The sequence below is a fragment of the Portunus trituberculatus genome, chromosome 50, assembly GCF_017591435.1.
Source record: "Portunus trituberculatus isolate SZX2019 chromosome 50, ASM1759143v1, whole genome shotgun sequence".
NCBI lineage: Eukaryota > Metazoa > Arthropoda > Malacostraca > Decapoda > Portunidae > Portunus > Portunus trituberculatus.
Window position 1 is genome coordinate 1332501 of NC_059304.1, and position 12500 is coordinate 1345000.

The following is a 12500-nucleotide window of genomic DNA, read 5'->3' on the forward strand; positions in this document are numbered from 1 at the left end:
GTGATATATTTGCCTCTGCAGGCAAATATATCACTTTGGAATCACAACACATTTTTTTCCTCATGAATGAGAAATGCAATATCTTATCTAAGGTATGTGTGCTATAAAGACATACCATGTACCTGTCATGTATGTGCCCTGATATCTATGTAGTAATAGTATCATACAGTAGGTCACAGTAAATGCAGTTTCAACAATTAACAGAGATAAGATAAGAATGACCAATACATATACCCCATAAATATATCTATCAAACACAGTCATAATAAGCTTTAAATTATGAAACTAGCCATATATAAACTAAATGATGTTACTCAAAATTGCATTGTAATCAAGAAAAAAAAAAAAAAGCAACAGCCATCAATAAAAACAACTTGGCACATTTCTTCCTGTTGTTTGTACCCTTCCACACCATGGAACACAACACAACAATGTTTTGTTGCACCATCATTTTACTATGCATACACAACAAACCCAAGTAAGGGATGTTGTCAAAAAATTATACATAAAACTTAATAAAATAATAATAATAATGAATAAGCATCACAAGCTGATATTACCACTAGGATAACATTTTTCATATTACAATTTAAAAGCCATGTCTGGTGTTTCTTCCCTGGCCATCCTCTGAGAGTGAATGGCATAGCAAAATAACAGTTAGTTTGCCTTTACAATAATAAGCAATAGCTTTCAAGGCAGACAATCACTCTATGGAACTTTCACATCATCTGCATTGTAACTAAACAGTGTTGGTGGTACTGGTACAATCTAGCCGTCACGAAACCGTGAATGGCATGTCTAGATCTTTATAAACATACATGATAAAGGTGATCAAATAAAATAAACAAAATCACGACCCAGGCAACATTCATTCATTCATGACTCAAGGGAACTTTTACATCCTTCCACGTCAGAAAGTAAAGCCTGGCCTGGTGTTATATCAATCTGACCACCCTCTAAGAAGGCTGTGGAGTCGGGTTACACACTTGTCACCTGGTACACACGGCCTCAGGAGCTCCTTTGCGGCCCCGTATCCCAACACCTGCGCCGGTAACGCTTCAAAAGGCCCGCCAAGCAGCCCGCCGCCCAGCCCCCGCCGCTTGCCTCCCGCCGCCTTCCTTCCCCGCGGGACAAGCGTTTCCCCAGCATTCCCCACCACTTCTCATTTATCTCTACACGCCGATCATCACTTGCACTCACAATAATCAGGTTACACAAATCGGTCGTTTGAGGTAATCGGATAGGAGGCTTGAATTTCTAAGGTTTCCCACTCAAAAGTGCCGGCATCCCGCCAGCCAGCCTCAGCCTCTACCTGTACCTCACCTTTGCATCACTGCGCGGGGCCATGGGGTCACAGTATATCTCACCACAAAAACTCAGTAATTGTCAAAAACGTGAAACAAGCGAGTGGACTCACCTAAGGCTGGAACACAACTCTACCTCACACTGCAAAGGCTGTGAGCGCACTGAGTGAGGTGACGCACGCGCGGCTCCCGAGGGACGGCCCACACACCCCACACACGCACACCAGTCAAACTAAACATTTACCTGTTCTCATGTAGTTTCACTTTCGTTCAATGACTTTCGGAGTTATTTCGCGTAAATTCTTTCTTGTATCGATTTTCATCTTATATTTTGGAGAAGCTCTGCAAGAAACTCCCAAAACCAATAATCAGGCACCAGGCAGTGCACGGGAATCGGTGCGGGGTGCATCAGCCTTGCGACACCCAGGATTACCTCACACGACCGAGTCCTTTTCCTTCTTTGATGAAAAACTGGTGAATGGAAAGTCATTTTCGATTATTCTGCCATTGACCTGAATACATACAAACAACAATTATAAACAAAAATTCTGAATCACGAACACTCATTATTCATAGTATATTAGACTACTCAATTTAAGTGTTGCCAAATCATTTACGCATCTTCTAATATAGAAACGAGACACAAAAGAAAAGTAACAATGATTTGTTACTTTAGCTTGAGTTAACCTTTCAACATACTATGTCAGAGTTAGGGCAGCAGGTCAGACACGCCTGTAAACTTTTAAACAGTGTACGTAGTTGATGCGTCTACCAGAGAGAGAGAGAGAGAGAGAGAGAGAGAGAGTATACGTTTGGCAAAATGAAAAGCGGCTCAAGGAACGAAGATGATTATTTTACGTATACGAGTCAGGAAGCCGCGTGATGTGGAGGTATAACCACATGACGTCAGAAGACTGGGAACTGTGTGATCCGGATGTTGCTCACTGCGAAAACAGTCCCTAGTGTGGATTGCTTCGTTGTCTATTTAGTTTAGGGTAGAACTAGGGTCCTGATGGTCGAGATCAGAGCCTGTTCACTTGTTTATCAAGCACGCCAGACTCCATACACGCCATCAGCAACGGTCACTCGTCAGCACTCACAGAACTGTGTATGTAAGTACCGTACCTATAGACGTACTTTGATTCTAATTGTGGTATAGTATGTTTCACATTAGTCGGTGTAGCGTCTTTATCTATTTCATCTTTTTTTTTAAGTGAACTTGACGATGATGTTAATGATGGATAATCAATTCAGTGATTACCTTTTGTGTAATAATGAGGTCATAACATCGATAATATAGTGATTATCAAGCGAACACACCATAACCTTTAGTTAAGTCTCATTATACAATACTAATGATAGCAGTTTAAATTTGGAAGTATTCTAGTGGTAAACATTTCATGCTACGTTTGTTACCCCTATAAAGTCAAAGAAAATGAACTATAATCCTGTTTTCTTTGAAGTAAAATTCGTACTCTTGCATAGTTTGAAAATTCACGACAAAACTATTGCACTTCTTGAGTTAATTTCGCTTTTGAATTCTTATATATACTATAGCATATAATGCTGTTGTGTTGCTGCAGTGACCTTCGCCTACCATCACGAGGGCATCACTGTTCCGGCCTGCCGCCACACCTGCCTCATCGACGAGGTTAGGAAAGGAAGCACCACACTAGAATCCTGCAGTGGTTTCCAGGCTTGTTACCTGAAGAAGTTATCTAACTATTACTATGTCAATACTCGAAACATTTAATTTCGAAATGTATGCACACACCAGTTCAGTGTTCTACGTTGTAAGTGCCTTGAAGGCCACACACAGTCCCACAGTACTGCTCCTACCTTTGTGCCACTCAGGTAAAAGTTGCCTATTGTACTTTTCAGTGTTCAACAGTTCACTGAAAGTGTTCTTTTCCTGTTAATTTAAGAATGAGAAGACTTCAAGAAAATCTTAGAATCCTAGAAGGGAAATACTCTGAACAAAAAAAAAAAAAAAATAGATAGGAAAAAGTGACGCTTGAAAGAATTTGGCAGCCACTGCCTCCCTGCCCAGCAGCGAGGCCTCGCGCTGGGATGCCGCTGGCTGGGCAGGGAAATGCTACAAACATTGCTGGTACCTTGCATCACCATGGATGACACCAAGGCACATCAATGACAACGAAATAGTGCTGATGTCGTGATATGGAAAGTTTGTTATCCACATATTTACGAAAGATGGATACTTTTAATCAGTGGATTCAGCTCTGCCCTTAGAGTGCTGGAATCAGGATAGATGCGCATGCAGCATACGTTGTGGCCTTGGCGGTGGGTTTTTAACACGGGAGATGCTGCACGTTTTTGTAACGACAGCTGTGCCAAGGGTGGGCGGCGGGAGGTCCCGGGAGTCACCCACCACCACCAACACTAACAGTGAGTTTCTCTTTCCACTACAACCTCCGACAGACAGTCGCCTGCTCCCACGACTACTGTGAGCGTGTCTTCTCTCCGCTGACGTTTCCCTGGTATGTTGAACTTGTTATATCTTGCTCTCATGCTGCAGTGATCGTGTTTAGTCTCCGTATGTCTGTGTGTCGCATTTCCTTTGCAAAGTTACTCAAAACATCGCCGAAAATTTCACATCAGTGGCTGATAGCAATGACTGAGACTTAAGCTTAATTCTTTGTGTATTAGTGCACAGCTATATGGAAGGCTGTCTCTGGGCATGACAACTCGTCCTATGAGGAAGTGTAAGCATGAACTAATCTAAATTAATGAGAGAGAGAGAGAGAGAGAGAGAGAGAGAGAGAGAGAGAGAGAGAGAGAGAGAGACCTTGACCCCACTTTGCAAGTACGAGTAGTCACGCACGACTGCTATTTGTGCACTTATTCAAAGTAGCATACCGAGGAGACATTTGATTCGTACTGTGGACAACATAACATTCAGAAACTTTAAAATTACGTAACTTGTATAGCAGCGTCTACAGCTGAGAAGACACTACCGGGAAAACCCCGAGTGACTCCACCACTGCTGACTTGAAAGTGAAGGTCAGGTTGCCAGTGACGTCACGCACGATTTCTTACTCATGCTGCCTCAAGTACACCACGTGGGGCTGACTTCCAACAGGTGTCCGGGTACGTGTTTTGATGCGGGAATGTGGGAAATGGTCTCAGTTAGACAGGACATCGTGTTACAGAAAGAACGTCCGCAGATCAATAATTACCGGCGTCTGTTCTAAGGAAAACGAAATTGGTAGGTGAAATGTGATTTTGTTTAGCTAATAACAAGGATAATATGAAGCTGGTTCCATAGTGAAGTCAGGAGGTGAAAGGAAAACGTGTCTAAGCAACAGGAAGTATGCAGTTTGGCGCATCCTCCTGCCAGAGTTGGGTAAAGATGTGTGATAATAGATTTCTCCTCGCTACTGTGTTGTGCCAGCGCATACCATTTGTCTCTAAACCCTGCTTTATTGTCTTGTAAAACGTTTACTTTCTCCACCACAAAAGGTCAAGTTGATCGATCTGTGGTGCAACAAATGAGATAATCCGATACAGATATGATGTAAAAAAATGTATGGAAATATCTGGAGACCTTGATGGATAAAAGAGAGGAGATGAAATGTGACAATGAAGGAGCGAAGGGTCGCTAATTATGGCCCTATCACACTGGCCTATGATACGCGGAACCAGGAACATCTGCTCCAGATAGCTGGAACTTGCCCGGGATTAGCGGAACCAAGTTGGGATGGCTTCATATCCATCCCGGTTCTCCGTATGCTATCCCAATGGAAAAGTAAACATAATACATGTAATAAAAACCTTTTATTTGAACTAAAAAGAACGTGGCTAAATTTTTCATATTGGAATATTAAATAATATTTCATCAATTTAGAAAGGTAATATATATTTTTTTTTTTTTTTTTACATTACAAGGGCACTGGCGAAGGGCAAACAAAGTGTTGGAAAAAAAAAAATCCCGCTGGTTGCCAGGCCCTGTTAAGAGGAAAGTAGAAAGAGAAAACAAAAAATCTAAAAGGAGGGTCCAGTTAACGTAAGAGGTGTCTTGACACTCCTCTTTTGAAAGAGTTTAAGTCATAGGCAGGTGGAAATACAGACACAGGTAGAGAGTTCCAGAGTTTACCAGTGTAGGGAATGAAGGAGTGAAGATACTGGTTAACTCTTGCATTAGGAAGATGGACAGAATAGGGATGAGAAGAAGTAGAGAGTCTTGTGCAGCGAGGCCGCAGGAGGGGAAGGCATGCAGTTAGCAAGTTCAGAAGAGCAGACAGCATGAAAACAGCGGTAGAAGACAGATAAAGATGCAACATTGCGGCGGTGACTTAAAGAATCAAGACAGTCAGTTAGAGGAGAAGAGTTGATAAGACGAAAAGCTTTAGATTCCACCTTGTTTAGTAAAGCTGTGTGTGGATCCCCCAGACATGAGAGCCATACTCCATACACGGGCGGATAAGGCCCTTGTACAGAGCAAGCAGCTGGGAGGGAGAGAAAATGGACGAAGACGCCATAGGACACCTAACTTCTTGGAAGCTGATTTAGCAAGAGTAGAGATGTGAAATTTCCAGTTTAGATTTTTAGTGAAGGATAGACCGAGTGTGTTTAATGTAGAGGAGAGGGAAGTTGAGTGTTATTGAAGAAGAGAGGATAGTTGTCTGGAAGGTTATGTCGAGTAGATAGTTGTAGAAATTGAGTTTTTGAGGCATTGAACAAAACCAGGTTTTCTCTGCCCCAATCAGAAACAAGTGAAAGATCAGAAGTTAGGCGTCCTATAGCATCTCGCCTTGAGTCATTTAATTGTTGTTGGGTTGGGCGTCTGTTGAACGCTGTTGAATAATGCAGGGTGGTATCATCAGCATAGGAGTGGATAGGGCATTGAGTCAGATTTAGGAGATCATTGATGAATAATAGAAAGAGAGTGGGTGATAGGACAGAACCCTGTGGAACACCACTGTTGATAGTTTTAGGGAAGAACAGTGACCGTCTACTACAGCAGCAATAGAACGATCGGAAAGGAAACTGGAGATGAAGGTACAGAGAGAAGGATAGAATCCGTAGGAGGGTAGTTTAGAAATTAAAGATTTGTGCCAGACTCTATCGAAGGCTTTCGATATGTCAAGGCCGACAGCAAAGGTTTCACCGAAGTCCCTAAAGAGGATGACCAAGATTCAGTTAGGAAAGTAAGAAGATCACCAGTAGATCTGCCTTTACGGAAACCATACTGGCAATCAGAGAGAAGGTTGTGAGCTGATAGATGCCTCATTATCTTCCTATTAAGGATAGACTCAAAGGCTTTAGAAAGGCAGGAAATCAAAGCTATAGGGCGGTAGTTAGAAGGATTGGAGTGGTCACCTTTTTAGGGACAGGTTGAATGTGAGCAAACTTCCAGCAAGAAGGATAAATAGAAGTAGAGAGACACAGATGAAAGAGTTTGACCAGGCAGTGAGCGAGTTCGGAAGCACAGTTTTGAGAACAACAGGAGGGACTCCATCCGGACCGTAAGCCTTCCGAGAATCAAGGCCAGAGAGGGCCAGGAAAACGTCTTTATAAAGAATTTTAATTTTAGGGATGAAGTAGTCAGAGGGTGGAGGAGTAGGAGGAATATGCCCAGAATCATCCAAAGTTGAGTTGGTAGCAAAGGTTTGAGCGAAGAGTTCAGCTTTAGAAAAGAAGAGACAGCTGTAGAGCCATCTGGATGAAGTAAAGGAGGGAAAGACGAAGAAGTAAAGTTGTTAGAGATATTATTGGCTAGATGCCAGAAATCTCGAGAGGAGTTAGAATTGGAAAGACTTTGACATTTTCTATTGATGAAAGAGTTTTAGTAAGTTGGAGAATAGATTTGGCATGATTACGGGCAGAAATATATAGGGCATGAGTTTCAGCAGTTGGATGGCTACGGAACCGTTTGTGAGCCGCCTCTCTATCATTGACAGCACGAGAACAAGCAGAGTTAAACCAAGGCTTTTTAGCTTTAGGGTTAGAGAAAGTATGAGGAATGTATAGCTCCATGCCAGAGATAATCACCTCTGTTATGCGCTCGGCACAAAGAGAAGGATCTCTGACATGAAAACAATAATCATCCCAAGGAAATCAGAATAGTACTGCCTTAGTTCCTCCCACTTAGCAGAGTTAAAATATATATATATATATATATATATATATATATATATATATATATATATATATATATATATATATATATATATATATATATATATATATATATATATATATATATATATATATATATATATATATATATATATATATATATATATATATATCATGTCGATAGTTTGGGCTTCATGGCAACCACCTCTGACAAAAGTTGCCGTCGCGCACGTCTCAGCTTTTCTCTAGTTTCTTTTACTTACTTTTCTTCAACAAGAGGAAGTGCAAATGCAGTTCCAAGACAAAGCACAGGCTGAGGTATAAGCGGCATAGTTTTGTTCTGGTTTATTTTGATTAGGCTTTGTCTTGGTTGGTGGGCCGTTTGCCTAGCATAGCATGAACGCGGCCAGCTTGTGTGTGATTATGTGATAGTGTTCCTGGTTTCGTACCAAGAACCATGGCCCGCGTTCCGCGTATCATAGGCCAGTATGATAGCCCCTTAAAGGCGGTGTCACACTAGCACTTTTTCCGTCGCATTAATCGACGGAAAAAGTGCTAGTGTGACACCGCCTTTAATTGGCTCATACCACAAGACTTGCCGCGTCTCCTCAACCTGCTTCTACGTGCATTGTTTCTACCACTAACCATGAACGCATCCATGCACGCTTTTTGGCTTGTTTAGCTCGCCTAAGTTTCGTAATACACAGTATTACGTTCAGAGCAGCGTATCTTTGCCGCAGCGTGGCCTCCATGTTTGTTTACATTGTGTTGGCGAGAAGTGACGACGCAACACCGTTTGTGTGTGACAGGCCGCAGCCAAAATATTGTCGATTTTCTGAAAAACGACGGAAAAAGTGCTAGTGTGACACCGCCTTAACGCACTGTGACAAGCACATCTGTTATAAGGTAAAATCTACTATTGATATACGTATAGTTACCGGATAATGAGGAGAGAGAGAGAGAGAGAGAGAGAGAGAGAGAGAGAGATTTCATGTTCATTAAGGTTCAGAGGTTAGCTGACAGCAAGCAGTAGGATCACGGTAAAAGTTTAATCAAGTGCAGACGACGGAGCCTCCAATCTTTTACAAGCCGTGACGTGATGCGCCAGACCGTGCGGACGAATAAGACACGGGTATTACATTACTGCTCTGCTTAATGCAAAGAGAAGCAACCACATATTAGTTGGAGAGAGCAACCCTTCAACAGCAACTAATGCAGCGTGAAAATTTCCAGCATTCGAAGATTATTTAAAGAAATCTAAACAATTATACTAATCCAAGATTTATCCATTTCAGCCATACAACATCTATATCTTTTACCCGTGAAATCGTTAGACCGTAAAAATGAATTAACTCACCTGTGCACCTTTTAGCAGTCTTTTTTTTTTTTTCTAAGAATTGGAGACACCTTGAATTAGTATTTGGGTCGTCAACCTGGATGCATTACTCAGTATGGTGCAATATCATTTATTTCATATGGATTCTAACCTGTTTAAAACGTTATTTGTTGATCATCCATCCCAATTAAGTAATTAAGTCATATACATAACTCTTAGTGAAGGACAATAACACACATTATTTTCATGGGTAATATACATACAACTATACTGTTTCCTTCAGCTCTCCTTTCATCACATGTATCTCCAGCATCCATGTCTCATAGTGACATCACTACCGCCAATCTTTATCTGCACGTCACATCACAATTATTTCTCTACATTCACGATTACCAATGTATTACTGTATGTCTATTATCATTCACCATCACCACTACTATTCGCCATAATCTTGATCTCCATCTTCATCGACGTTTAGTGTGGATGACCGTCGCGCCTCTGTCAATACCTCGCCCTGTCCTGTGCCGCTTAGATATACCTTGACAATCTCCCGGGTGGACCGTCGACGCATTTCAGTCTTCATTACGGTTAGACATGCCTAAAATTCAGCGAAAACATTTTAGGCACAGTCCGTAACGCTTCTGAAGAATCTGATCAGTAACATTTATGTTGTGAAAAGATTCTAAGTGTTTTTCGGTCTTCGTAGCGTACACAGTCTCTGATGATAATCCTTATTTATTGTTTAATAAATTTGAATTTATTTTTTTTCACTACAGTTTTTATTTCGTTAATGTTTGTATATATTTCACATTAGGAAACGTTGTCTTATTCTTGAACATTGATGTGGTGGTTTTACAATGACTGCCAGGCTGCAGCCACCTGTGCTAGCAGCGCTAGCGTTAGTTCCGGAACTTTTCCTCGAAGGACGAACTACTTGACCCTGTGCGATCCTTGGCATTTGTGTTTTGTTTCCCTGCCAATAATCAACGTGGTATGCCGTGAATGTCCAACACTGATTTTGTTGCTAATCGAATACCATTTCATTATGAGAAGGATGCAACACTGTCAGTTTGTGTTGCAGGATGGAAATATGACCGAAGGAATAAGTGCGTGCCTTATGCTATTAGCGAGTGAAGCACCGCACCTTTTTTTTTTTTTATACCATGTGGGCTTTTCACGGGAATTTAAGGGCTAAAGGGGATACTTATTAAGGGTACCTCCTATTTCAAAGCCCACCCGCTAGGAAACCGTTGCCCCGAGTGATGAAGCCCAACCTACACTCAGACCGTAGACAGGATTCGAACCCGTGCACTTGGAGACCCCTCGGATCCCAAAGCACGCACGGATCCACTGTAACAGTAAACCCTCACAGCACACTCACTGTGGGTCGCTCAGTCTGCCTGGTCGTTTCCCCACCCACTGCATGCATCCTATTATGATGCAGGCACGGATATACGATATTCGGTTGACTGTTCATCATTGCTATGCATAATGGATACTAAATATTACCTATTACTGTTAATATTTTAACATTTTGTTGTATAGAATGTAGCGATAATGACAAAACAGCAACATGAATTCATATAACTAACGCGAGGCAACATCTTGCAGGATTGAGGCGTACAGTGAAACAAAGAAGTGTTGTAGTTGCGGCCAAGCTGTGTCCACGCCATCATACATACAGCCGCGGTAAGCCAAGTGCCGGGCAGCAGTAGCAGCAGCAGTGCCGCGAAATCCCAGCACGGGGCAGAAGGCGGCGAGATGTCTAGCCCAGAGGTGGTGGAGGAGCCCTTCTTGTGGCGGAAGGAGCACGAGCATGATGACCGCCGCTGCCGCTGTTACAAGGACGACCGCCACAAGGAGGAGAACATAGAAACTCCCTGCCTCCTGAAGGACACTTACTACAGCCGCGTCACAAATGAGGTAAGTTACTCCTCTCTTCTATCCGTTAACAAACAAAGAGTGCGCTTTGAGCTCCCGCTCCGAATACTCCGAACTCCTCTCGGTCTCATTTTTTACATAACGACGTATGCAAGTCTCTCTCTCTCTCTCTCTCTCTCTCTCTCTCTCTCTCTCTCTCTCATTACGACTATTTCCAAAGTTCTCGTAAAGATTTCTCCTCCTGAAGATGGAAGATCATTGGTAAACTATCACTGCAATCAATAAATCATCTTTAAAAACCCGAGTCTCTTCCACTACAGTCTGTTCAATGTATAGCTGAAGTGAGACGTCGAAATGTTGGTGAATTCAGCCTCTCTCTCTGGTGCCCTCACTAGCCTTCCCTCGCTGCACAATATGATCATACAGCCCACTCATTCATCTCTTCCTGTCCCAGCAGACTTCAGACACACTGTTCCCTTATCCTTGCAACACAAACACCTGCAGTGGAGGCTTCCGATACAGTCACAGGAGTTTATTTTAGTTGGAAGAGTATATTTAGTCTTTCCTGGTTTAGTGTATTTTTTCTCTCTCTCTTCTTTCTTATTGGAGGCCGTTGTAGGCATTTGAATTTATGGATTGAATATTTTTGTGTCTAGCTGTTGTTGGCAATCTCCATTCTGTATAAATAAACGCACGCACACACACACACACACACACTTGTTTTTGTCTATACCCATTCGTCATCTGTAGAAAGGTATCTTTGTGTGTCAGTCTGTCTCTGTCAATCTGTGTCTCATTCTTGACGATTTCTGTCTGTCTTGTATCATTCTTGTCTCTTTCATTCGACGACGTTTCAGATCTTCAAGTCATTTTTGTTAGTCTGCACTACTCTCTTCTCTTTGTTTGTTCAGTAAACCTAACATAGCGGGACGTAGCAAGGGAGCCCTCTGGTTCCCTCTCATGCAGGCAGAGGCAGTGAGAAGCAAAGCCTATTTTAGAGTTTCTTGTATAATCTTTGAGTGAGGATTGTCTTCGCTTGCTCCTGTCTCTGTTAGTGTTAGGTTGCCTTGTGTTGACGCTTCGTTACTCCTTGACTCTGTGAAACAATAATTGGTAACACTGTCTTTCAAACATATAGCTCCTCTTCCCTCTCTCTCTCTCTCTCTCTCTCTCTCTCTCTCTCTCTCATCACAAGCTTTTCCAACTATAATTAAACAGCGAATGCAAATAGAAATCTGTCCTATTCGTTCCTATACCTTTACCTTCCTTATCCTCCATTTCCTCCCCTTCCTTTTCTCTCTGTCTTCCCTTGCCCCTCTCCTTTCCTTCCCTTGTTCCCGTTTCCTCTTCCGCGGTTGCTTATCTGCTTATCGCCACAAAACATTGATTTCATGTCAAGGTATGATCAGTATATGAAGTTTTTCTTCACGTGTATTTTTTTTTTTTTTTTTCAGGAACGGCGCTTGCTATTCATACACGATAGTTGTGTTGGGGGGTATGAGTGTTTGATAGATTTCTTGTAAGTTCTAACACGCGGCGGTTCTGTTTCAGGGTATCTGTGTTGGTAAATAGTGTTAGTGGATTTGTTTACATTGTGTGTGTGTGTGTGTGTGTGTGTGTGTGTTAAAGTGGCAGACTGATTGTTTATCTTGCTTTGTGTGTATATGTACTTGTCTGTGTATCTTTCATTCAATCATCTTTACAAACGAGTATGTTTGTATGTTTTATCTTGCCATGTACGTATCTGTGTTCCTATTTACTTTTTTTTTTTTTCCTGCATGTATACACGTATGCATGTTCGTGGATGAAAGTGTTCCGGATCGATGGAAAACAAGTAGCTATTTCGCGTGTCGTGTTCAGGCTTCGATTCCCAGTTATAC

General features: G+C 42.0%; 2 protein-coding genes across 2 annotated transcripts in view; one reads left to right on the forward strand and one right to left on the reverse strand.

Annotated features, from left to right (window-relative positions):
• The window catches only part of LOC123500180 (beta-1,4-mannosyltransferase egh-like), a 93955-nt gene extending 92435 nt beyond the window's left edge, over nt 1-1520 (reverse strand). The window contains exon 1 of the mRNA XM_045248908.1: nt 1418-1520. The gene's annotated coding sequence lies outside the window, so the exon portion shown is untranslated. The remainder of the gene's footprint in view (nt 1-1417) is intronic.
• Nucleotides 1521-4407: 2887 nt separating this feature from the next.
• The window catches only part of LOC123500181 (calpain clp-1-like), a 27538-nt gene continuing 19445 nt past the window's right edge, over nt 4408-12500 (forward strand). The window contains 2 exon segments of the mRNA XM_045248910.1: nt 4408-4530; nt 10351-10662. Coding sequence (XP_045104845.1) covers nt 10501-10662 — 162 coding nt within the window. The 5' untranslated portion in view covers nt 4408-4530; nt 10351-10500.